Source organism: Hyperolius riggenbachi, chromosome 4 (genome assembly GCF_040937935.1).
Source record: "Hyperolius riggenbachi isolate aHypRig1 chromosome 4, aHypRig1.pri, whole genome shotgun sequence".
In the NCBI taxonomy this organism is placed as follows: domain Eukaryota; kingdom Metazoa; phylum Chordata; class Amphibia; order Anura; family Hyperoliidae; genus Hyperolius; species Hyperolius riggenbachi.
Window position 1 is genome coordinate 410,800,804 of NC_090649.1, and position 22,102 is coordinate 410,822,905.

General features: G+C 48.8%; 1 protein-coding gene and 1 long non-coding RNA gene across 10 annotated transcripts in view; one reads left to right on the top strand and one right to left on the bottom strand.

Annotated features, from left to right (window-relative positions):
* The window catches only part of LOC137504230 (uncharacterized), a 46,376-nt gene extending 41,821 nt beyond the window's left edge, over positions 1 to 4,555 (bottom strand). Inside the window, exon 1 of the long non-coding RNA XR_011019448.1 lies at positions 4,350 to 4,555. This is a non-coding gene — a long non-coding RNA (uncharacterized lncRNA). The remainder of the gene's footprint in view (positions 1 to 4,349) is intronic.
* Positions 4,556 to 4,561: 6 nt separating this feature from the next.
* EHBP1 (EH domain binding protein 1) overlaps positions 4,562 to 22,102 on the top strand; it is a 558,994-nt gene continuing 541,453 nt past the window's right edge. For 2 of the 9 annotated variants that reach the window (XM_068232344.1, XM_068232345.1), the window contains exons 1-2: positions 4,565 to 5,008; positions 10,192 to 10,571. In XM_068232344.1, coding sequence (XP_068088445.1) covers positions 10,468 to 10,571 — 104 coding nt within the window. In that variant the 5' untranslated portion in view covers positions 4,565 to 5,008; positions 10,192 to 10,467. Of the gene's footprint in view, positions 5,009 to 10,191; positions 10,572 to 19,472; positions 19,522 to 19,860; positions 19,957 to 22,102 lie in introns of those variants that run through there. The other 7 variants (XM_068232347.1, XM_068232348.1, XM_068232339.1 and 4 more) reach the window with 6 other exon arrangements.

Below are 22,102 nucleotides of genomic sequence, written 5' to 3' on the forward strand. Positions count from 1 at the left end.
CCGATATCTCCGTGTAATACAGCTTAGTAAAATACTTGAAATATAAAGAGTTGACTTGATGAGAATTGTTTTGATTTATGGTTAAGTTTTAACGCAAACCCAAGGCAAAAAATAGATACTTACTGTGAGAACGCGGAAAAGCCGCCGCATGTGCCAAGAGCAAGGCGGCTGACTCCGCGTCCAACGCGGCGGTTTGCACGCATAGACACGCGTCAGGTAGTATGGTGGAATGCGGAAAAGCCGCCACATGTCCTGACAGCAAAGCGGCTGTTTCCGCGTCCAACGCGGCGGTTTGCATGCAGCAGCGTGCGCTTGGTGTGGCTGGGTCTGTTAGTGCACATAGGCAGATGGAGAGCTACGCACGCGCGGGCCTGAACTCAGGACCTTTATACCAGCAGGGGAAGTGTCAGCTGATCAGGAAGATCAGCTGATTCCTGCAGGACTCATGATTGGCTGAATGGCTCGGGCGGGGCGGCAGAGTCCAGCAACTATATATTCTGCTGCTTGTCAGTTGCTGGTTGTCTGCCATTGCTAACACTTACGTGAAGGCACTCAGACCATAGTCAGATCCTTACAGTGTGTTTGAACTAGGTGGACCTGGGAATTCACACTTAGCCAGATTCTGTTGATAGCTTAAAGTACTAATTGAATTGTATTATTTGTTAGACCAGTTCCAGGGTGTTGAGATCAAGGCCCTCACACCCCAGACTAGGAATACTGTGTATCTTCTGTGTATTCTCTAGCATAGTTCCAGGGTGTTGAGATCAAGGCCCTCACACCCAAGACTAGGGAACTGTATTGTCCTTGTGTTATATTCCAGACTAGTTCCAGGGTGTTGATGATCACGGAACTCACACCCAAGACTAGGGAATTGTATTATCATTTATGTTATGCTCCAGACTAGTTCCAGGGTGTTGTGACTACGGACCTCACACCCCAGACTAGGATTGTGCTATTACTGTGTTACGTTAGCCCAGTTCAGGGCAAAACCTTGCATATTAGCAGCAGGGCTTCCTGCAACCCAGCCTTGGTCCCTCGCTCCGGGGTCCACAGGCTACAGGAATATCACCCACCGTCAGGGGTGAATTCCTCAGGAGTATAGGCCGCCAGCTCCTCTGGTGGTCTTTACTCAGAGTTGTTACTGTTACACCAAACACTCTCACACACATAGGTGTCCAGAGGTTAGCAATATATCTGATTATCGGCGATACTGCAGATCATCAATAATCGGGTATATATCTGCATTCTTGGTGATACTGCAGATTGCCAATAATCAGATTCTCTCTGCGTGCTGACACCAATCGTTACACTTACCTAGGAAGAGGGAAACATCTAGCTCCACGTCCTCCTCGTCCCCACTGTTGCTGCTCAGAACACTCCTTTTCATGCACGAGCGCAGCAGGAGGAGGCAGCAGCCAGAGTTATCCACTCCTCCCATTGCTCCACCACGGCGGCTCCCCTCTGTGAATCAATCCACTGGCTTCCAATCCAGTCCAGAATCAGATTCAAGATACTGTGTCTGGCCTACAAATCTGTCCACAAAACCTGCCCAACCTACTTTTCCGCTCGTACTCTCTATGACCATGAACTGAACATTGTATGTAAATTTAAGCATGTTGCAAAGCCTACCCACATACATGGGGAGGGGAGAAAGGGCATATCATTGCTCATGTGTGCTTGGGAATTGAGCAGGGGCGTAGCAATGGGGATAGCAACCATAGCGTTGCTATGGGGCCCCTACCTCACAGGGAGCCCGCAGCAGGATGCCTCGCTAGGTGCTGGAGGGGTCGCAGCATGAGGGGAAAGCTTGGTGGCACGTCACCTCGGGCTCTCCCCTCTGCGCTCCCCTCCAGCATTGAATAAACACTGTATGCAGGCGGAGGCGGCGGGGCAGCAGATACATACCTTCCGTGCGCTCCACTGTTGCGTCTCTCTCTAGCCTCTGACGCAACGGAAGTCGCGTCAGAAGCTAGAGAGAGACGCATCGGTGGAACGCACGGAAGGTATGTATCTGCCGCCGCTGCCCCGCCGCCTCCGCCTGCATACAGTGTTTATTTAATGCTGGAGGGGAGAGCCCGAGGTGAGGGAGGGGGCCTTCCCCCCTCCCCACCGACATGCCACCAAGCTCTCCCCTCATGCTGCAACCCCTCCAGCCCTCAAAAACGGCCCTGAGCGGGCCCGGGGGGGGCCTAACCTGGGGGGTGTCGCCTGTCAATCACTACCTAACCTGGGAGTCCGTCACTCACTACCTAACTGGGGGGCGCCTGTCACTCACAACCTAACCTGGGGGTCCCTGTCACTCACAACCTAACCTGGGGGGTCCCTGTCACTCACTACCTAACCTGGGGGGGCGTCTGTCATTCACAACCTAACCTGGGGGTCCCTGTCACTCACAATCTAACCTGGAGGTCCCTGTCACTCTCAACCTAACCTGGGGGGGGGGGGGGCGCCTGTCACTCACAACCTAACCTGGGGGTCCCTGTCGCTCACAACCTAACCTGGAGGTCCCTGTCAGTCACTACCTAACTGGGGGTCCCTGTCGCACACAACCTAACCTGGGGGTCCCTGTCACTCACAACCTAACTGGGGGTCCCTGTCGCTCACTACCTAACCTGGGGGGGGCCTCCTGTCACTTCCTAATCTGGGGGGCGCCTGTCACTCACTACCTAACCTGGGGGTCCATTACTACCTAACTGGGGGTCCCTGTCACTCACTACCTGAACTGGGGGCTCCTGCCACTACATACACTTGGGGTCCCTGTCACTACCTGAACTGGGGGGTCCCTGTCACTACCTGAACTGGGGGTCACCTGTCACTACTTACACTGGGGGTCCCCTGTCACTACTTACACTGGGGGGCTCCTGTCACTGCCTGAACTGGGGGGCTCCTGTCACTGCCTGAACTGGGGGGGCTCCTGTCACTACCTAAACTTGGGGACTCCTGACGCTACCTTAACTAGGGGGCACCTGTTATTACCTATACTATCCAGGCCAGCCAGCCCAGCATCACCACCAGCCAACCAGCCCAGAATCACTGTCAAAAAGGCCACAGCATCACCACCAGTCAGGCCAGCATTTACTTCAACCAGCCAAGCACAGCTCAGCATCACCGCCAGCCAACCCAGCCACAGCATCACCGCTAACCCAGCCACAGCATCGGCCACAGCATCACCGCCAGCCAAACTGGCCACAGCATCACTGCCAGGCCTTTCAGCCCACACATCATCCCTAATCCAGCCAAAAACAGTATTGCCAGGCACAGCAGCCAGTACAGGAGAATTCAGAAGCCAGGTGAGAGGTGTCTACCATATTAAGGGGGCATTCTACCTATTTATGTGAAATGCTGTCTATTTATGTGCCTCATGACTGCTGAATTTGTCTTGTTGGGGGCCTCATGATTGCTGAATTTGTGTTGTTAGGGGCCTCATGATTGCTGAATTTGTCTTGTTGGGGGCCTCATGATTACTGAATTTGTCTTGTTGGGGGCCTCATGATTTGCGCCTGGGGCAAGATACCCGCTTGCCCCCCCCTAGATCCGTCCCTGCTCATGATTGCTGAATTTGTCTTGTTGTGGGCCTCATGATTGCTGAATTTGTCTTGTTGCAACGGATCCGTTCCGCACGATCCGTTTAATGGACCGAACGTTTCCTGCAGCAATTTTCATGGACCATTGAGCCCAGCGGAACGGAGACGGAAGCTGAAGCACTGCATTGGGGGCAGTGAGAAAATGGAACGTTCAAGCCATGCAAAATCCACTTTTATGTTGGGGGGGTGTGGGGAAACGGAACGGAACCAACCAAATGGCAATGGAGCCGATCAACTGGTCATCGGAACTGTTTTCACAGATCTGTTTGCCACTTAAATGCCAGTGTGAACTGGGACTTATCTTATGTTGCAACTTAGTACCAGTGTTCAGTAGTTTTGGAAAGTGCTACTTAAATTTGTAATGTGAGGAAAAGGTTGCCTCATTTTGTTATTTTGGGGACATGCCTCCCTTAAAATGCTTGTTACAAGACTTGCATACCTGGTACTTTTATTTTGTGTGGGTGGAGAATTTCCAATGGTTTGCCAGGGGGCCTAATAATTTCTCCTTGCATCCCTGTTCTATTGTGAATGAAATCAAGCATGGATTTGCTTCGCTGATTAAAACGCAGCAGTAATTATGAACGTGCTCAAAGTCTCAGATCTATCCAAGAATAAACCTGCCACGCCTGATACGATTCCTGGAAACCAAGGTCACTCGTCACCTGTGTTGTGGCAAATGCTGCTGCGTATTTGCTAATCTCCCCGATGTACTAGGCTAGAGCCCACAGGGAGAGCCACAGGTAGCTGACATAGAAATTATCGTACACTTCACCATCACCACTGACTGCCTCCAATGAACCACCAGCTACAGCTGAGCGTACGGCGCTTCACTCCTGTCACGGATTTTGGGCGGGGTGATAAAAATGAATGCAGCAGCCCACTTGTCTAGTGTATCCATCTCCCCGACTATAAGATCTGTGATAGACAATGCAGAGGACCAATCAGGGCCCTCTATACCATAAACAACGACTTTGTCACCTTGCCCCGCCGCCCAACCTGCTCCCCTCCCAGAAGAGGCGGTCATCGCACTGCCTTCTAGTGTCAGCCAAAGCCCAGCCATTTAAAGCGCCGGCTAGCCCCGCCCTATTATATCGGAGCTGCTATTCGCTATTAGGATAATTGGCAGAACTCTGCTCCAATAGAGCCCCGCTGTGCTTGCTGCCTGGTGCCCAATGTGGAGAGCAGCAGTGGTGGCGGCGGTGGAGCGGGCTCTGGCTCTGGATTGCAGGGAGGGTTTTCGCAGCTCGGATTGTGCTGGAGTCCGGGGCCGGGGGGCTGCACCTTTCTGTCTGCATACTAATAGCCTTGGCCTGGAAGGTCTATCCGTGGAGCTGTGTCCAGGCTGGGCTGTACTGGCATGGGGTACCGCACTAATATCCAGGGCTAAGGGATTAAATGCCCAGTGTGGCTGGGAGGAGGAGGAGGTAAGCCGGAGAGGATTGCCGTGCTCTGTGTTGTGCTGTTGATGAGGATCCACAAGCCGTTTACTCCAGCCTGTTTGCCTGTCAGCATGATGGCAGCAGCCCTGTGCTCTGAGACTGCAGTTGCCCAGGGGCCCCATGTGGCTCTCATATGCCTGGACTGCAGGGGCCCTGTGTGGCTCTTAAGTACTTGGACCGCGGCGCAGTGGCTTTTGTGTACCTGGACTGCAGTGGCCCCATGTGGCTCTTGTGTACCTGGCTGGACCGCAGTGGCTCTTGTGTACCTGGCTGGACCGCAGTGGCCCCATGTGGCTCTTGTGTACTTGGACCGCAGTGACCCCATGTGGCTCTTGTGTACTTGGACAGCAGTGACCTCATGTGGTTCTTGTGTACCTGGACCGCAGTGACCCCATGTGGCTCTTGTGTACCTGGACCGCAGTGACCCCATGTGGCTCTTGTGTACCTGGACCGCAGTGACCCCATGTGGCTCTTGTGTACCTGGACCGCAGTGACCCCATGTGGCTCTTGTGTACCTGGACCGCAGTGACCCCATGTGGCTCTTGTGTACCTGGACCGCAGTGACCCCATGTGGCTCTTGTGTACCTGGACCGCAGTGACCCCATGTGGCTCTTGTGTACCTGGACCGCAGTGACCCCATGTGGCTCTTGTGTACCTGGACCGCAGTGACCCCATGTGGCTCTTGTGTACCTGGACCGCAGTGACCCCATGTGGCTCTTGTGTACCTGGACCGCAGTGACCCCATGTGGCTCTTGTGTACCTGGACCGCAGTGACCCCATGTGGCTCTTGTGTACCTGGACCGCAGTGACCCCATGTGGCTCTTGTGTACCTGGACCGCAGTGACCCCATGTGGCTCTTGTGTACCTGGACCGCAGTGACCCCATGTGGCTCTTGTGTACCTGGACCGCAGTGACCCCATGTGGCTCTTGTGTACCTGGACCGCAGTGACCCCATGTGGCTCTTGTGTACCTGGACCGCAGTGACCCCATGTGGCTCTTGTGTACCTGGACCGCAGTTGCCCCATGTGGCTCTTGTGTACCTGGACCGCAGTTGCCCCATGTGGCTCTTGTGTACCTGGACCGCAGTTGCCCCATGTGGCTCTTGTGTACCTGGACCGCAGTTGCCCCATGTGGCTCTTGTGTACCTGGACCGCAGTTGCCCCATGTGGCTCTTGTGTACCTGGACCGCAGTTGCCCCATGTGGCTCTTGTGTACCTGGACCGCAGTTGCCCCATGTGGCTCTTGTGTACCTGGACCGCAGTTGCCCCATGTGGCTCTTGTGTACCTGGACCGCAGTTGCCCCATGTGGCTCTTGTGTACCTGGACCGCAGTTGCCCCATGTGGCTCTTGTGTACCTGGACCGCAGTTGCCCCATGTGGCTCTTCTGTACCTGGACCGCAGTTGCCCCATGTGGCTCTTGTGTACCTGGACCGCAGTTGCCCCATGTGGCTCTTGTGTACCTGGACCGCAGTTGCCCCATGTGGCTCTTGTGTACCTGGACCGCAGTTGCCCCATGTGGCTCTTGTGTACCTGGACCGCAGTTGCCCCATGTGGCTCTTGTGTACCTGGACCGCAGTTGCCCCATGTGGCTCTTGTGTACCTGGACCGCAGTTGCCCCATGTGGCTCTTGTGTACCTGGACCGCAGTTGCCCCATGTGGCTCTTGTGTACCTGGACCGCAGTTGCCCCATGTGGCTCTTGTGTACCTGGACCGCAGTTGCCCCATGTGGCTCTTGTGTACCTGGACCGCAGTTGCCCCATGTGGCTCTTCTGTACCTGGACCGCAGTTGCCCCATGTGGCTCTTGTGTACCTGGACCGCAGTTGCCCCATGTGGCTCTTGTGTACCTGGACCGCAGTTGCCCCATGTGGCTCTTGTGTACCTGGACCGCAGTTGCCCCATGTGGCTCTTGTGTACCTGGACCGCAGTTGCCCCATGTGGCTCTTGTGTACCTGGACCGCAGTTGCCCCATGTGGCTCTTGTGTACCTGGACCGCAGTTGCCCCATGTGGCTCGTGTACCTGGACCGCAGTTGCCCCATGTGGCTCTTGTGTACCTGGACCGCAGTTGCCCCATGTGGCTCTTGTGTACCTGGACCGCAGTTGCCCCATGTGGCTCTTGTGTACCTGGACCGCAGTTGCCCCATGTGGCTCTTGTGTACCTGGACCGCAGTGACCCCATGTGGCTCTTGTGTACCTGGACCGCAGTGACCCCATGTGGCTCTTGTGTACCTGGACCGCAGTGACCCCATGTGGCTCTTGTGTACCTGGACCGCAGTGACCCCATGTGGCTCTTGTGTACCTGGACCGCAGTGACCCCATGTGGCTCTTGTGTACCTGGACCGCAGTGACCCCATGTGGCTCTTGTGTACCTGGACCGCAGTGACCCCATGTGGCTCTTGTGTACCTGGACCGCAGTTGCCCCATGTGGCTCTTGTGTACCTGGACCGCAGTTGCCCCATGTGGCTCTTGTGTACCTGGACCGCAGTTGCCCCATGTGGCTCTTGTGTACCTGGACCGCAGTTGCCCCATGTGGCTCTTGTGTACCTGGACCGCAGTTGCCCCATGTGGCTCTTGTGTACCTGGACCGCAGTTGCCCCATGTGGCTCTTGTGTACCTGGACCGCAGTTGCCCCATGTGGCTCTTGTGTACCTGGACCGCAGTTGCCCCATGTGGCTCTTGTGTACCTGGACCGCAGTTGCCCCATGTGGCTCTTGTGTACCTGGACCGCAGTTGCCCCATGTGGCTCTTGTGTACCTGGACCGCAGTTGCCCCATGTGGCTCTTCTGTACCTGGACCGCAGTTGCCCCATGTGGCTCTTGTGTACCTGGACCGCAGTTGCCCCATGTGGCTCTTGTGTACCTGGACCGCAGTTGCCCCATGTGGCTCTTGTGTACCTGGACCGCAGTTGCCCCATGTGGCTCTTGTGTACCTGGACCGCAGTTGCCCCATGTGGCTCTTGTGTACCTGGACCGCAGTTGCCCCATGTGGCTCTTGTGTACCTGGACCGCAGTTGCCCCATGTGGCTCTTGTGTACCTGGACCGCAGTTGCCCCATGTGGCTCTTGTGTACCTGGACCGCAGTTGCCCCATGTGGCTCTTGTGTACCTGGACCGCAGTTGCCCCATGTGGCTCTTGTGTACCTGGACCGCAGTTGCCCCATGTGGCTCTTGTGTACCTGGACCGCAGTTGCCCCATGTGGCTCTTGTGTACCTGGACCGCAGTTGCCCCATGTGGCTCTTGTGTACCTGGACCGCAGTTGCCCCATGTGGCTCTTGTGTACCTGGACCGCAGTTGCCCCATGTGGCTCTTGTGTACCTGGACCGCAGTTGCCCCATGTGGCTCTTGTGTACCTGGACCGCAGTTGCCCCATGTGGCTCTTGTGTACCTGGACCGCAGTTGCCCCATGTGGCTCTTGTGTACCTGGACCGCAGTTGCCCCATGTGGCTCTTGTGTACCTGGACCGCAGTTGCCCCATGTGGCTCTTGTGTACCTGGACCGCAGTTGCCCCATGTGGCTCTTGTGTACCTGGACCGCAGTTGCCCCATGTGGCTCTTGTGTACCTGGACCGCAGTTGCCCCATGTGGCTCTTGTGTACCTGGACCGCAGTTGCCCCATGTGGCTCTTGTGTACCTGGACTGCAATGGCCCCATGTGACTTTTGTGTACCTGCATCACAGTGCCTCTCGTGTACCTGCACTGCAGTGGCCCCATGTGGCTCTCGTACCTGGACCACAGTGGCTCTTGTGTACCTGGACCGCAGTGGACCCGTGCGGCTCTTGTGTACCTGGACCGCAGTGGATCTTGTGTACCTGGACACATGTGGCTCTCGTACCTGGATCACAGTTGCTCTCATGTACCTGGACCACAGGGGGCCGCCTTTGGCTCTTGTGTAGCTGGGCTGCACGGGACCCATGTGGCTCTCGTACCTTTTGAAGTATCTGCTGTGAAGACTACTACTTGTGTGGCTTAGTAGTGGCTGACCTATAAAGAAATCACAAGTATTCAGCCTGATGTATAGTTTTTCTAGAATCTGTGTGTTTGTTTTTTGTTTTTTCTTCACATTTTTATGATAATCTAATTTATATTTTTTTTAAGTGCTTATATGCTATGTTGTGCTTTGCAATAAATAGGTGATGTAGACCATACACCTATGCATACACTAGTTTGACTATGACATAGATGGGGTAAATGACACTATGGCCAATCAGTGATAGTTAAGAGAGGGCAACGGGTTAGCTAGTTTTAATGGGTTGTTTATATGAATTGATGGTAGAAGTATGTCTGATGGGATGGGGAGGAAATTCTAGAGAGTGGGGGCAACCTTAGAGAAGTCTTGGGGCGGTGTGTGTAAAGAGGTTATGAGTGAGGGACTCATCAGTAGGCTGTTGTTTTATAGTTATTTTGTATGGGTTGTGGATGCTTATTAATTACTGACACAATAGTATCCCTACTGTACTGCATTACACATCATGGGTTTATGGATGGCTTCATGTTGTCATTGGATTGGGACACTGATAGTAAGTAAGGGAAAAGACTGCAGTAATTGACAGAACTAAAGGATTCTTTTATCTAGCACCTACTAGAGTTCTGCTTTAATGATGAGCAGATGACAGCTTGTAGTGACAGGAGGAGGGCCGGTGAGTAAGAGGACTTGTCTCCTATGTCCAATGTTTTTTGGGTGACAGTGTGTTTACTCCCTTGTGCCCAGCCTGCATACTCCTCTTCTCTCTTATGTCAGCGGCTTGGCAGAAGACTGCAATTGCCTAGGGTGTAATTATGCTGGGAAGGGGTGATCCATAATGCAAACAATGTGTTTGAGGCATTGCTTCTCCAGCGTTGGTGCAGGCGGTACACTTTCTCTGCTCCATAATGTTATGTGTCAGCGGGAGTAGGGGGTGGGGTCTGTGAGACGTCTCGCACATTACAATTACCTTTTACCCATGCACATGACTGGTGTGTGCAAGAAGGTGTGCTGACTATTCCTGTGGAGCTGCAATTGATTTTTCCATAGTACTCTGCAGTGGGAGACATCAGCCAGTCTGTTGTGTTAGTACTTCTCTATTGTAACCTAGCACGCCGGATTGCTTACAGCCTTGCATAGGAATACGTTTCTACATGATGTCAAATATTAACTGCTTTCTCTCTCCTGCTTCCTCCTTTGTCTGTACCAGTCTAGCTCTACGGATTCCACGTCATTTCGCCTGGGAGGAGGGCTGACTTTTCCATGCACTGGGGACTTCCTTTCCCTTAGCCATGCAGGAGTGTCCTGAGCTGGCTGTCTGCCTTGTGAAGTGGGATCTGCTGCTGTCTTGGAGTGCTGCTGGACCACAGCCTGTCTCTGGCATCCTCTGCCTTCTTGCATACACCACTTTGTGAAGCTGATTGGAATATAACAGAGAAGACCTATTTCTCCCCCCCCCTCGTCTCCTTTGCTCTGCTCTTGGATCATGGCTTCAGTGTGGAAAAGACTGCAGCGGGTTGGCAAACATGCCTCCAAGTTTCAGTTTGTGGCATCTTACCAGGAGCTGATGGTGGAATGCACTAAGAAATGGTCAGTGACCTTCTTGTCATGCGATGATTTGTATAGCTGTCGGATAAGCACACAATAGCTAGTCAGACTGCAAGCTGTGTAAGGAGGTGTGGAAAATTCCCACGCTGCATACAGTCAATGAGCTGTCAGTCCTTCCCTGACACTGGTGTCCACTGTGCCATGAATTATAGCCCACCTGAATGCTAAATTATTTAACCGGCTGCTCAGCTTTGGTGTCCTGTAATCTATAATGAATGAAGACCGGATCGCACATCTAGGCTTTAGTTGCGTTTTCTTGTAAATAAAATCAGACTTGTAGTATGCCAACAAAATGTAATTCATGATTTGCAGAATTTTTTTTACCTGTCTGGCAAAAAGTAACTACCTATCCTGAAACCCCCTGAAACTACCCCACCCCCCCCCCCTATATTCAGACAACTGTTACTGCCAAGTTCAGAAGGTTGCAAAACAGATTAGCACACTTCTGCAAAAGTTGCAGTTATTCCATTAATAAGTCAAAGCTGTAAAGCTTAAAATTCTTTGGGGGGCACACAGGGTCCCCTTTATCAAAGCACAGCACTTGTCTTAAAGAGAACCCGAGGTGGGTTTCTGCCATCAATATTAGGACACAGGCATGTTCAGCATACAATGCCCAGCCTCTGTGTCCTTATAGTGTGCCCCCAGGCCCTCCCCCCCTGTGCTCTGCTGTTCCCCAATATAAAAACTGCCAGGCTAGCGACACACAGATTGTCGCTAGTCGGCTGTTTACCTCTTTGCTGCCCCTCAGCGCCGCTCCCCCGCCTCCTCTACAGCGCGGTTCCCAGTCTGCGTCCCTTCCCTCCCCGCCTCCGTAAGCTTCCTCCAATCGGCTTACAGAGGCGGGGAGGGAAGGGACGCAGGCGGGGAGCCGCGCTATAGAGGAGGCGGGGGAGCGGCGCTGAATGGCAGCAAAGGGGTAAACAGCCGACTAGCGACAATCTGTGTCGATAGCCTTGCAGTTTTTATGTTGGGGGATAGCAGAGCACTGGGGGCACACTATACGGACACAGAGGCTGGGCATTGTATGCCGAATATGCCTCTGTGTCCTAATATTGATGGCGGAAACCCACCTTGGGTTCTCTTTAACACTGTGCTTTGATAAAAGGGACCCTGTGTGGCCGCAAAATAATTGTCAACTTTACAGCTTCGATTTATTAATGGAATAAATGCAACTTTTGGAAAAGAGGTGCGCTAACCTGCTTTTGAACCTTCTGAACTTGCTGGGCGGTAGTATGGCTAACTACCGAGGTTATGCACCTAAACAGACTTTGTAACGGTGTGCTACTCTTTACCTTATGACCTACATTTTTACTGGCAACCCTGGGTGACCTTTCTGTTTGCCAGCGATTTTTATACCGTCACAGGCTTGGCCATCCTGATCCCCCAAAGTTTTGCCGCTGTGCAAAATCGCATGTGGAAATGCGTGTATTGATTTTCCTTGAGGGGCCTGTAGGGAACCTGAGGTGAGAGGGATATGGAGGCTTCTGTGTGAGTCAAAACCTTGGAACAAGCATATTGGCTAATCCAGTTAGTATCCGAGTACTGATCTGCTCCATGCTTGTTCCGGGTATATGGGTAAAAGGAGGCAGAGGAGCAGGAGGACTGCCAGGCAACTGGTATTGTTTAACCAGTTAATGGCAAACTGACTTATTAAAAAGTCCTGTTTGAGCCTGTTAACTGCAACAGGAAGTTTTTAATAAGCTTTTTAATCTATATTGTGAGGGAATATTACTATAACTTTACTACATAGGGGCTTGTAATTATGGACTGGACAAAAAAAACTCAGAAAAATAACATCTATGTTTCCACATAATCTATTGTCACCATACATTGTCATAGGGACATAATTTAAACGGTTTAATAATTGGGACAACTGGGCAAATGTCGGTTTTATCCACAGGAAAACGTTTAATTTTAAAACTATATTGGCCGAAAACTGAGAAATGAATTTTGTTCCATTATTTTCTCATTTTTCCAGTTTTTTAAAACACATTTAGAATAAAAAACCCAAAATGTACTGCCCACAGAAAGCCTAATTGGTGGGGAAAAGATGAGGTATAGATAATTTTAGTTGTGATAAGTAGTAATAAAGTTATTAGGGAATAAAAGGGAGGAGCACTGACAGTTGACAATCGCTCTGGTCCGTTAGGGTAAAAACCACTTGGGGGTGAACTGGTTAAAAGGAAATAAATATGGCAGCCTCCATATACCTCTCACCTCAGGTTTACTTTAAGAGGCATCTGCTATTCTCCATAGTGTGGGTAAAATACAACCTGCACTACCTTTCTGAACCCAAGGCATACGATTCCTCATTAAAATGTTTGCGGGGAATCGCCTGGTTACTGCAGACGCAAGCGTGATCCCTCCCTCTCACCTTTATGTGGAGGATGGGCTTCTTTATTGGAGGGAGTGGCGGTAAGGGCCGGTTCACACCGGTTTCTGGGGCAACGCGTCTAGCTGATGATAAATGCTTCTCAGCAACTAAGCAGAAAAGCGTTTGGCATTCCTTCCTGTCATTGCATTTTGAGCCTCATGGGAATCGCCGAACGCACCTGCTGCAGGATGCTACATACAGCGTGCAAGAAATTTCCATCAACTGCAAAGTTGGCGCAAATGATGGTAAACCCATTCACCTCATCGGTGATCCTGGCTGTGAACGACGCCCCCTATCTGGGCCATCGCCCGTGTGAACCGAGCCTTAGCAGTTTGGGGCCTTCCCTGTTGCAATGGTTGCTCTCCCTATAGTTAGAGCGCTGTCTGCTGTATTAATTTTTACATTTGTAACTGGAGAGGTTTGCTTTCACCCTTGCAAGAGAAATATGGTGGCTGCCATATTTATTTCCTTTTAAACAATACCGGTTTCCTGACGGCCCTGCTGATCTATTTGGCTGCAGTAGTGTTTGAATAACACCAGAAACTAGCATGTGGATAATCTAGTAGTCAGATGTGACAATGTCAGAAACTCCTGATTTGCCACGTGCTTGTTCAGGATCTATGGCTAATAGTATAATGCTGGGCATACATGGTTAGATCTGGCGGCTCAATTAGCTGCTGGATTGATTCCCGCTCGTCCCCGCGGGTGCTTCCTTATCTTCGGCTTGATTTTCGCTATTGTCCACCCGCGGGTATCAAAGCGGGGAATCAATCCGCGCTGTGATCGGACATGTCGGAAATTATCAATCGAGCCATCAGTGGCTCGATTGATAAGAGAAAATCTTACCTTGTGTGCCCAGCATAATTCATTCTGAAGCAAACCAAGCAGGGAGACAGCACGCTAATCTGTGCTCTGGGCGTGCCTGACCTAAGGAGACGGTCGCTAGGATACAGCATGAAGCCTTTTTCATTTAGCTAGGGTTTAAGGGGCAGATGATCAGCAGGACAGCCGGGCAACTGATGTTGCTTAAAAGGAAATAAATATGGCAGCCTCCATATCCTTCTCATTTCAGTTGTCCTTTAAGCAATACCCATTGCCTGGCTGTCCTGCTGATAATCTGCCTCTAATACATTTAGCCATATACCCTGAACAAGCATGTAGCAGGTCAGGTGTTTCTGACATTATTGTCAGATCTGACTGGATGAGCTGTATGCTTGTTTCTGGTGTGCTTTAAACGCTACTGCAGCCAAATAGTTCAGCAGGGCTGTCAGGCAACTGCTATTTACAAGAAAATACAAATGGCATCCTCCATATCCCTCTCACTTCAGGTGTACTTTAAACTAAAGTACTAGTGGACCACCTTCTCCACCCATTTGTTCATGACATGCATTTCCCAGCATCCTTCCATCACACTAATAACCATGTGACTGCATTGCAGGAGGAGGCAGGGCTTGTAGTAGGAAGTACAGTAGTTGTGTAAGACCACAAATTGCTTAGTGCAAATTCCAGCTGCATATTTCCTAGTGGCATACATTAGCGTACAAATTGGCATCCACTTCCTCCATGTTTCTGGACTCTAGTTTGGAAACGATCCTGATTTGCATATGTACCTCCCCCATGTGACCACAGCTGGGCATAGTGATTGCTGCTTCACACTGGGGGAGCTGGTTTTATTCAGCACTAATCTGGGAAATCCTGGAGTTCATGTGAGGTTTTGGGAATCTCAGTAGTAGTGATGCTGGAGATTGAGGCTCCTTTCACGCTACGTCTGTTGCATTGAGGCACAATGGATAATAAAATTCCATTACAATGTGATGTAATATTGCAATGGGCCTTTCACACTGTTACTTGTGTAACGATTTCTGCCGCGCAGCATTCAGTGCGTTACTGGACGACTCACAAGCAGGGACTGTATGCTTTTACTGTACGGGTCGCATTGCAGAAGTAGGCTAGGATGCAAATTTACATGACTGTTGGGATCCTATTTATTTATTTATTTTTTTAATAGTGTGAAAGTAGCCTGAACTAGTACGGGTCCCACTAGAGCCCTATTCAGATGTATATGGGGTGAGGTAATGTTAAATTAATCCTGTATTGAGATGGATGTGAAGGCTAACAAATGTATTTCTATTCAATTCCCTGGCTGTCATACTGATCCTGTCTCTTATACTTTCAGCCACTGAACCAGAATAAATTCTGGTTATATAAATATAAGTTGCATGCTAGGTTTCAGATGTGTGATGCTATGTACACACATTAGACTATAGTCGTTTGAATCCGCTCTGAAAAGATCATTCGTCAGGTAATCGTGCACAAAACTTTCACAAATAATCAATAAAATGAACAGTGAACGACTGTCATCGGTGGAAAAAATGTGCATCTACCATGACGGATCTGATTGAATGACGATTGTTTATTTCCAAAAGTGACTTTAGATGTTAATGATTGTTTGAGCATGCCCGAAGTCCATCACCCAACAAACTTTGACGTCACTATTGTATGCGTGAGCAATATTTGCTACTACTGTGTTGATTGAACATAAAGACCATATAGGGTTGTTCATTTGAGAGATTGGCATTCCAGTCGGCGAACGCTCGTTCTTCAGCTAATTATCTGTTGTTCCAAACGATAGTTATCTAAAATGTGTATATAGCATTATTCTGACACTATTGCAGCCAAAGGGATCAGCAAGACAGGCACTTGACATTCTGTAATGGAAATAAATATGGCAGCCTCCATATCATTCCCACTGCAAGGTCCCTTTGAATATAAAACAGAGGTTTGCCTTCATAAAACAGAATGTATTTGCGAAAATTCAGGTTGGAGTGAGCATGGGATGTCTCCCATGATGCATCACTACTGTATATGCAAATTATCCATTGTTGTCCCTGGAAGCTAGCCACACCTTTGGAATGCAATGATGTGTCAGCTTGTTAAAGAAACTCTGTAACTACAAAAAGTTCGCCTGGGGGGTACTCTCCTCAGTAGGGGGAAGCCTCCGGATCCGATCGAGGCTTCCCCTGTCCTCCTGTGTCCCACGGCGGTCTCACTGTGCCCCTCCAAAAAGCGGGCATGTAATTTATTTACCTCCCTGGCTCCAGCGCAGGCGCAGTCTCCGCTCGGAGATAGGCGGAAATACCCGATCGCTGTCGGCCCACTCTAATGCGCAGGCACAAGTCTCCTGCGCCTGCGTAGTAGAGCGGACCCGACAGAGATCGGGTATTTCCACCTATCTCCGTACGGTTTGCCGCAACAGCGCCCCTGCTTGAGCCAGGAAAGGTAAATAAATCAGCGCTTGTCGAGGGAGGATTCTGGGACACTTTGGGTGAGCCAGCGCTGGACTGCCTGCAGCTACAGCGGAGGGGGAAGCCTCATTGGGACCCTTAGTACCCCCCAGGGGACCTTTTTAACAAAAAACAAAAGAGTCTCTTTAATTGTAGAGCCACAATAATCCAACATGCATACAGACTGTTTTGGATTGGTAGATCCTTTATCAGTGCATGGAATAGATCAATGTGGCTTTATGGAGTAGGACTTGAAGCAGCCAGTTACAGACTACCCAGCAAGCTCATGGTGAACCAGAACTCATTGGAGTGTGTGAGGGGCTACAATTGACCAAAAAGCCCTCTTACTAAAATGTTAAGCAAAACAGAAGTTTGCCTTCTTAAAACAGAAGGTATTTACGATTATTCAAGTTGGAGTGAGCATATGATGATCATACATATGCTCACTCCAACCTGAATTATTGCAAATACCTTCTGTTTTAGGAAGGCAAACTTCTGTTTTGCTTAACGTTTTAGTAAGAGGGCTTTTTGTTCCTTTGTAGCCCCTTACACACTCCAATGAGTTCTGGTTCACCATGAGCTTGCTGGGTAGTCTGTCACTTTTTAAATATAAAAATAATGAAATCTATAGCTGTTCAGGCTTACTATAGTTGTGCATAGCAGGCCTGTCAGTTATACAGGTCACTCCTATTTGTCTTGGTGCAGTGTATCTTTGGAAAAGCCTACTTTTCCAGCAAGCATCTTCCGCAGGAATGAACAGTGGTCCTTGTAAATGACACAACATGTTTTACATGCACATATGGAACCCAGAATGTAGTCCTCTACCCCCAGCAAGGTACCCACAAAACGGCTTGCCTTGGCCTGCATGTCTCAGAAGACCCTCAGGGGAATTGTACAGAGAATACACTTGAGTTCATATGAAGAATGCATTTTTTTTTTCACCTTTTATTGATCTCTAAAGGAAACATGGCAGGGAGTGTGTACATATGGCAATCACACAATCAGGTATAGTTGCTTATTGATTGTTTGCTTGTATTACAATAATGATGTACAGTAATCCGCAGCAGCCAGTTTTTATATTGCTGCAGATCGGTAACATGCAGGTTCTGAACGAGTACCGTAATATGTTTTGCATATTGTGGTGTATGTCCATTATGAAATATGTCCCAAACCGGATATTCCATTTTTTTCTATTTGTGTTTTCTGCTTATTGCTAAATGTATTCTGGAAATGTTGACATTATGAGTGAAAAAGTGTTAAGTGGTGCATTATATTTGTTCTGGATTTTTTTTTATTTTATTTCATTTGAAATATGCAATCTTTTTGACCGATTTGCTCATTTTGTTAGATGTATGTAAAACTGTTGTGGTTTTGTACAAAATTCCTTAGCTCTGAGCAAGGTGTACCTGTGGCTTTGCTGACTGCTGCAAAGCTTGTACAGTAGAAGCATTTTTTTGGGGGGCCAGCAATGTGTGAATGGGGAGTTCTGCTTGTACTGTAGTGAATCTTGACAGCCCATTATATGTAATCAGAGCTGACAGGGTCTCTGAAATCAGCAGAATATAGAAGTCATTGTTGTGCTGTCTGTCACTAAGGACTCCTTCACACCAGAGCAGATTTCTGGTGTTTTGGCGCGAAGTTAATACTTTGCGTTAACCAAGGTAAAATGAATGACCCCGCAGTTTTGGTGTGTGTTGCGGTTCCACACAGCCCTGAGCTTTTAATCGTCCACAGGCGATTTACCGTTGGGTGAATTATTACCAACCCCCCCCCCCCCTGCTTATCAGCGTCGCACTGCAACATCCTGACGTCCACGCCGCAGACCATAACGCTTGCTGGAAATTGACTCCTGCAAGCGTTATGTAATGTGAAAGAATTCTGCATCACTTACTCTGGTAATGAATGAGCTCATCAGGTGTTCTGGCTTCTGACTCCACCGTCTGCATGCAAGTTGCAGATCAATGACCCAAAATTGCTGGCGGTGAAACATCATTGTGACAGTAGATTTAGTACCATTTTCCAGAGGAAGTAAAGATGGCAACCTCCATACTCCTCCTCAGTGCAGGTCTTCTCTAATGTGGAGGTTGGTATTTTCGAAATGCCATTTGAGTGCCAGCCATGCTGATGTTGGAACCTGGAGTACAATTGAGTCAGCGATCAGGTGACCTGACTTGCATACTCATCCTGGGTCAGTTATTCAGAGTGCCGGGGATCAGCATCACAGTCAAGCAAGTAGCATTTTCTAAAAGCAAGTCAACAATGGTATCCTCTACAGTATTCTTCTTACTTCAGGGTCCCTGTAAAATCCTTGTCTAGCTTCAGTTTTTATAGCACTTGGAGCAGAGAATGCCACAGTGTCACTTTATTCGTATAGCACAGATGTGCTCTGCACTCCAGTGCTCCATAGCTGTTACTGCTGAACTCGGGGGCAGATGAAGGCCTATGTTATGGCAATGTATACATTGCCCTGTCTCTAATCCTCATTAAAAGCACAGGTATTAATCATGTGACAAAGCAAAGCACGTTTAAACCATGGTGGCTCTTACAAGCACAGCATACAAAGCAGGAAACAGTGAAGATGGAAATGTGTGACTCGGTCCATACTGTCCCACAGGAAAGCATGGGGTCCATTCTGTATCTGTTAGCCCCCTGCCTTCTAGTGGCAATGTACTAGCTCTGCTGGGGCCTACTAGAAATAGTGAATTATAATCAAAATTGCTAAATGTTTATGTAGCGACTTGCAGCTTTCCCCCCCGAGTGATTTCTGTTGATTTTTTTTTTTAAAGCTGGTTTTGAGGTTTTTTTAATCGTGTGATATCATTACAACAAAAATTTGTCAAACCGTGTTTAGCGACGTGCGATGATTGCAACCATCATGACAGAGTGACTGACCGATTGCTTAGATTCCCGTTGCCCGCGATGATTTTTCAGCAATAGTTTAAACAATCTTTCGTGCCATCGTTGCCACGGTAGTGAAGATGGACCGGGAAACAATTGAAAAAGAGGGGTGTCAGTGGAGAACGGGCGGGAACGGTGGCCATCAGGTCAGTTCACCCCCCCCCCCCAACTTTTTTCAGCTACGTAACTGTAAGAAGCTGCATCCATGTGATCTCCATCACATACTAGATATGCTTCATCCACCATGCTAGGTAGACTGTAGGGGTGGGAGTGGCAGCTTGGCCACACCTACCTTCCAGAAGACAGTTTGGATGTGCATAGAAAGCAGGATAACCGCAGCTGTGGTGATGTTGGCTGCCATGGTTTCCTTCTAAATGTAGGTAATAACTTGTGTAAAGCAAATCTTTGAGTTAAATGCATGTATTACAGCACCACCAGAAGTGAGATGGATATGGAGGCTGCCATATGTATTTCAAACACTACCAGTTGCCTGGCTGTCCTGATGATCTCTGTGGCTGCAGTCCTGTCACCTGAAACAAGCATGCAGCTAATCCAGTCAGGCTTCCTCTATGGCTAAAAATATTTGAGGCATCAGCAGGATATCCAGGCATTTTTTTTAAAAAGGAAATGTGTGTCAGCCTCCATATCCCTATCACTTTAGATGTGCTTGAGAAGTACTTGCTCTCTGCCTGTTTTCATTTTTGCATCCTTACAGGTTGTAGCAGTCATTTCTCTGATGGGCCCGGGAAGTCTTTGTCCTGGATCTGCTCTCGCCAGTGTATTTGAGAATGAACGCTGGATCATCTGAAATGTATGTTTTGATTCTGTCATTGTCACAGTACTTGTCTGTAAATGACACAAGAAATGTGACTGGTTGCTATGGTAACACACAAATACTTCTCACTCGTGAGGCCCTGGCCTGTCGACCTGCCTCTTGCTTTCTTTTACCCCTTCACTTAAAAGAGGCCCTAAACTCAGTTTCCCCTCTGCACTAAGATACGCAACAACATAATAACATTTCTTTGTTACAGTTGATACAAATCCTACAATAAATCTGCAGTGTGTCTACTTCCTGCTTTCATGGAAGAAACATCCTGTGTTTACAAATTGGCTGCTGTGGCTGAGAAGATTCCTGAGCTGACACAGCTGAGATCAAATTATGGTGGTGATTGGTCGCAGCTGAGGGGGGAATTAGACAGTCTAAACCAGGCTTTCTCAACCAGGGTTCCTTAAGTACTCTGCAGGGCTTCCTTGGCATTTTCCCCCGTTGTGGTGGTTGGGGAAAGTATGATAGAGAGCACACTAATAGGGGGTAGTGTAAAAAATCGCTAAATTTGGGGTCAGAATAATAATGAATTCATTACTAAAAATCACTAGAATAAGGAGACATTGTAAGGAAGGGCACTGTGACATAAATAGCCACACTAGATTGTAAAGTCCATGCCAGGGGTTCCTCGAGATCCAAAAATTACTTGCACGGGTTCCTTGAGATCCAAAAAGTATTTTCAGGGATTCCTCCAGGGTGAAAAGACTGAGAAAGGCTGGTCTAAACCCTCTAAATACATACAGGGTGCATGTCTTTCTGTTTTCCTTCTGTACTGTGAAATAATTCAGATCCACTTTAACGTGAACCTGAGGCAGCTGGAAAAAAGTTAGATACTTGTCTAGGTTGAGGAAAGCTTCTGCATAGTACAGAGGCTTCCCGCATATGCCTTGCCCTCACAGCTGCATGTGCATGTTCCCTGGGTTAGCCTTGATACACCTACCAATTAGGCGTCAATATCCTGCTGTATGGGGGTTTTGCCGTCAACTATGAAAACTGGTCCCATAGACGTCAATGGGAATGCAGAAATTCTTGCAGATATTCTTCCCAAAATATTTGCACAGGAAAAATTCAAAATAAGCTTCAAAGTAAATTTGCAAATTTTGCCTGCTCACCCCTTGCTCATGCTCAATTGAAAACCTATATCGGGATAGTGAGGGAGCCCACGGCCAAAAGGGGGCTGGAGGAAGCCCCAGGTAAGTATAAATACTTTTATTTTGTTTCATCTCGGGTTTCATTCAAGAACACAAGTTCCATGTCAGCGAGGGTGGGTCTGATTGGTGAAGAAGCCTTCCAAGGAAACGGAGTGAGCACTGAAATATAGGCACTCCTAGCCAGGAATCAGACCATTATTTCCGACATGTCCGATCTGTTTCTGGATCAGTTTTGGAATATTGATTCTGTTTATCGATTGGGGAGGTTTATGGGAAGATGTATCGTGTGTACATGTCCAGATTACTCGTGGATCAGATGGAAAATTGAAGCGTTTGTGTACACATTAGATTAAAGAGGAACTCCAGTGAAAAAAATGTAATACAAAAAGTGCCTAATTTTTACAATAATTATGTATAAATGATTTAGTCAGTGTTTGCTCATTGTAAAATCTTTCATCTCCCTGATTTACATTCTGACATTTATCACATGGCGATATTTTTACTGCTGGCAGGTGATGTCACCGGATGGAGATGCTGCTTGTTTTTTTTGGCAGTTGGAAACAGCTGTTATTTCCCACAATGCAACAACGCTCCCACAGTGTGATGTCAGTACCTCAGTGCTGTGAGTGCTGACATCACACTGTGGGAGGGGTTTCACCACAAAATCAGCCATACAGAGCCCCCTGACTATTAATTTGAGAAAAGAAATAGATTTCTCATGGGAAAGGGGGTATCGGCTACTGATTGGGATGAAGTTCATTTCTTGGTTACGGTTTCTCTTAAAAGCCGATCAAGCTCCGCAAGTGATTGATTGCTTATCAATTGTAATTGTTGTACCACATTTTAGGAATTACTAGTAATATGCTCAAACATCAACTACCCTGATAGATCTATACCAGTGGTCCTCAAACTTAGGCCTGTGGGACAAATGTGGCCCCCTGAGACTTTTTTTAACCCCCCCCCCCCCCAATGTATTACTT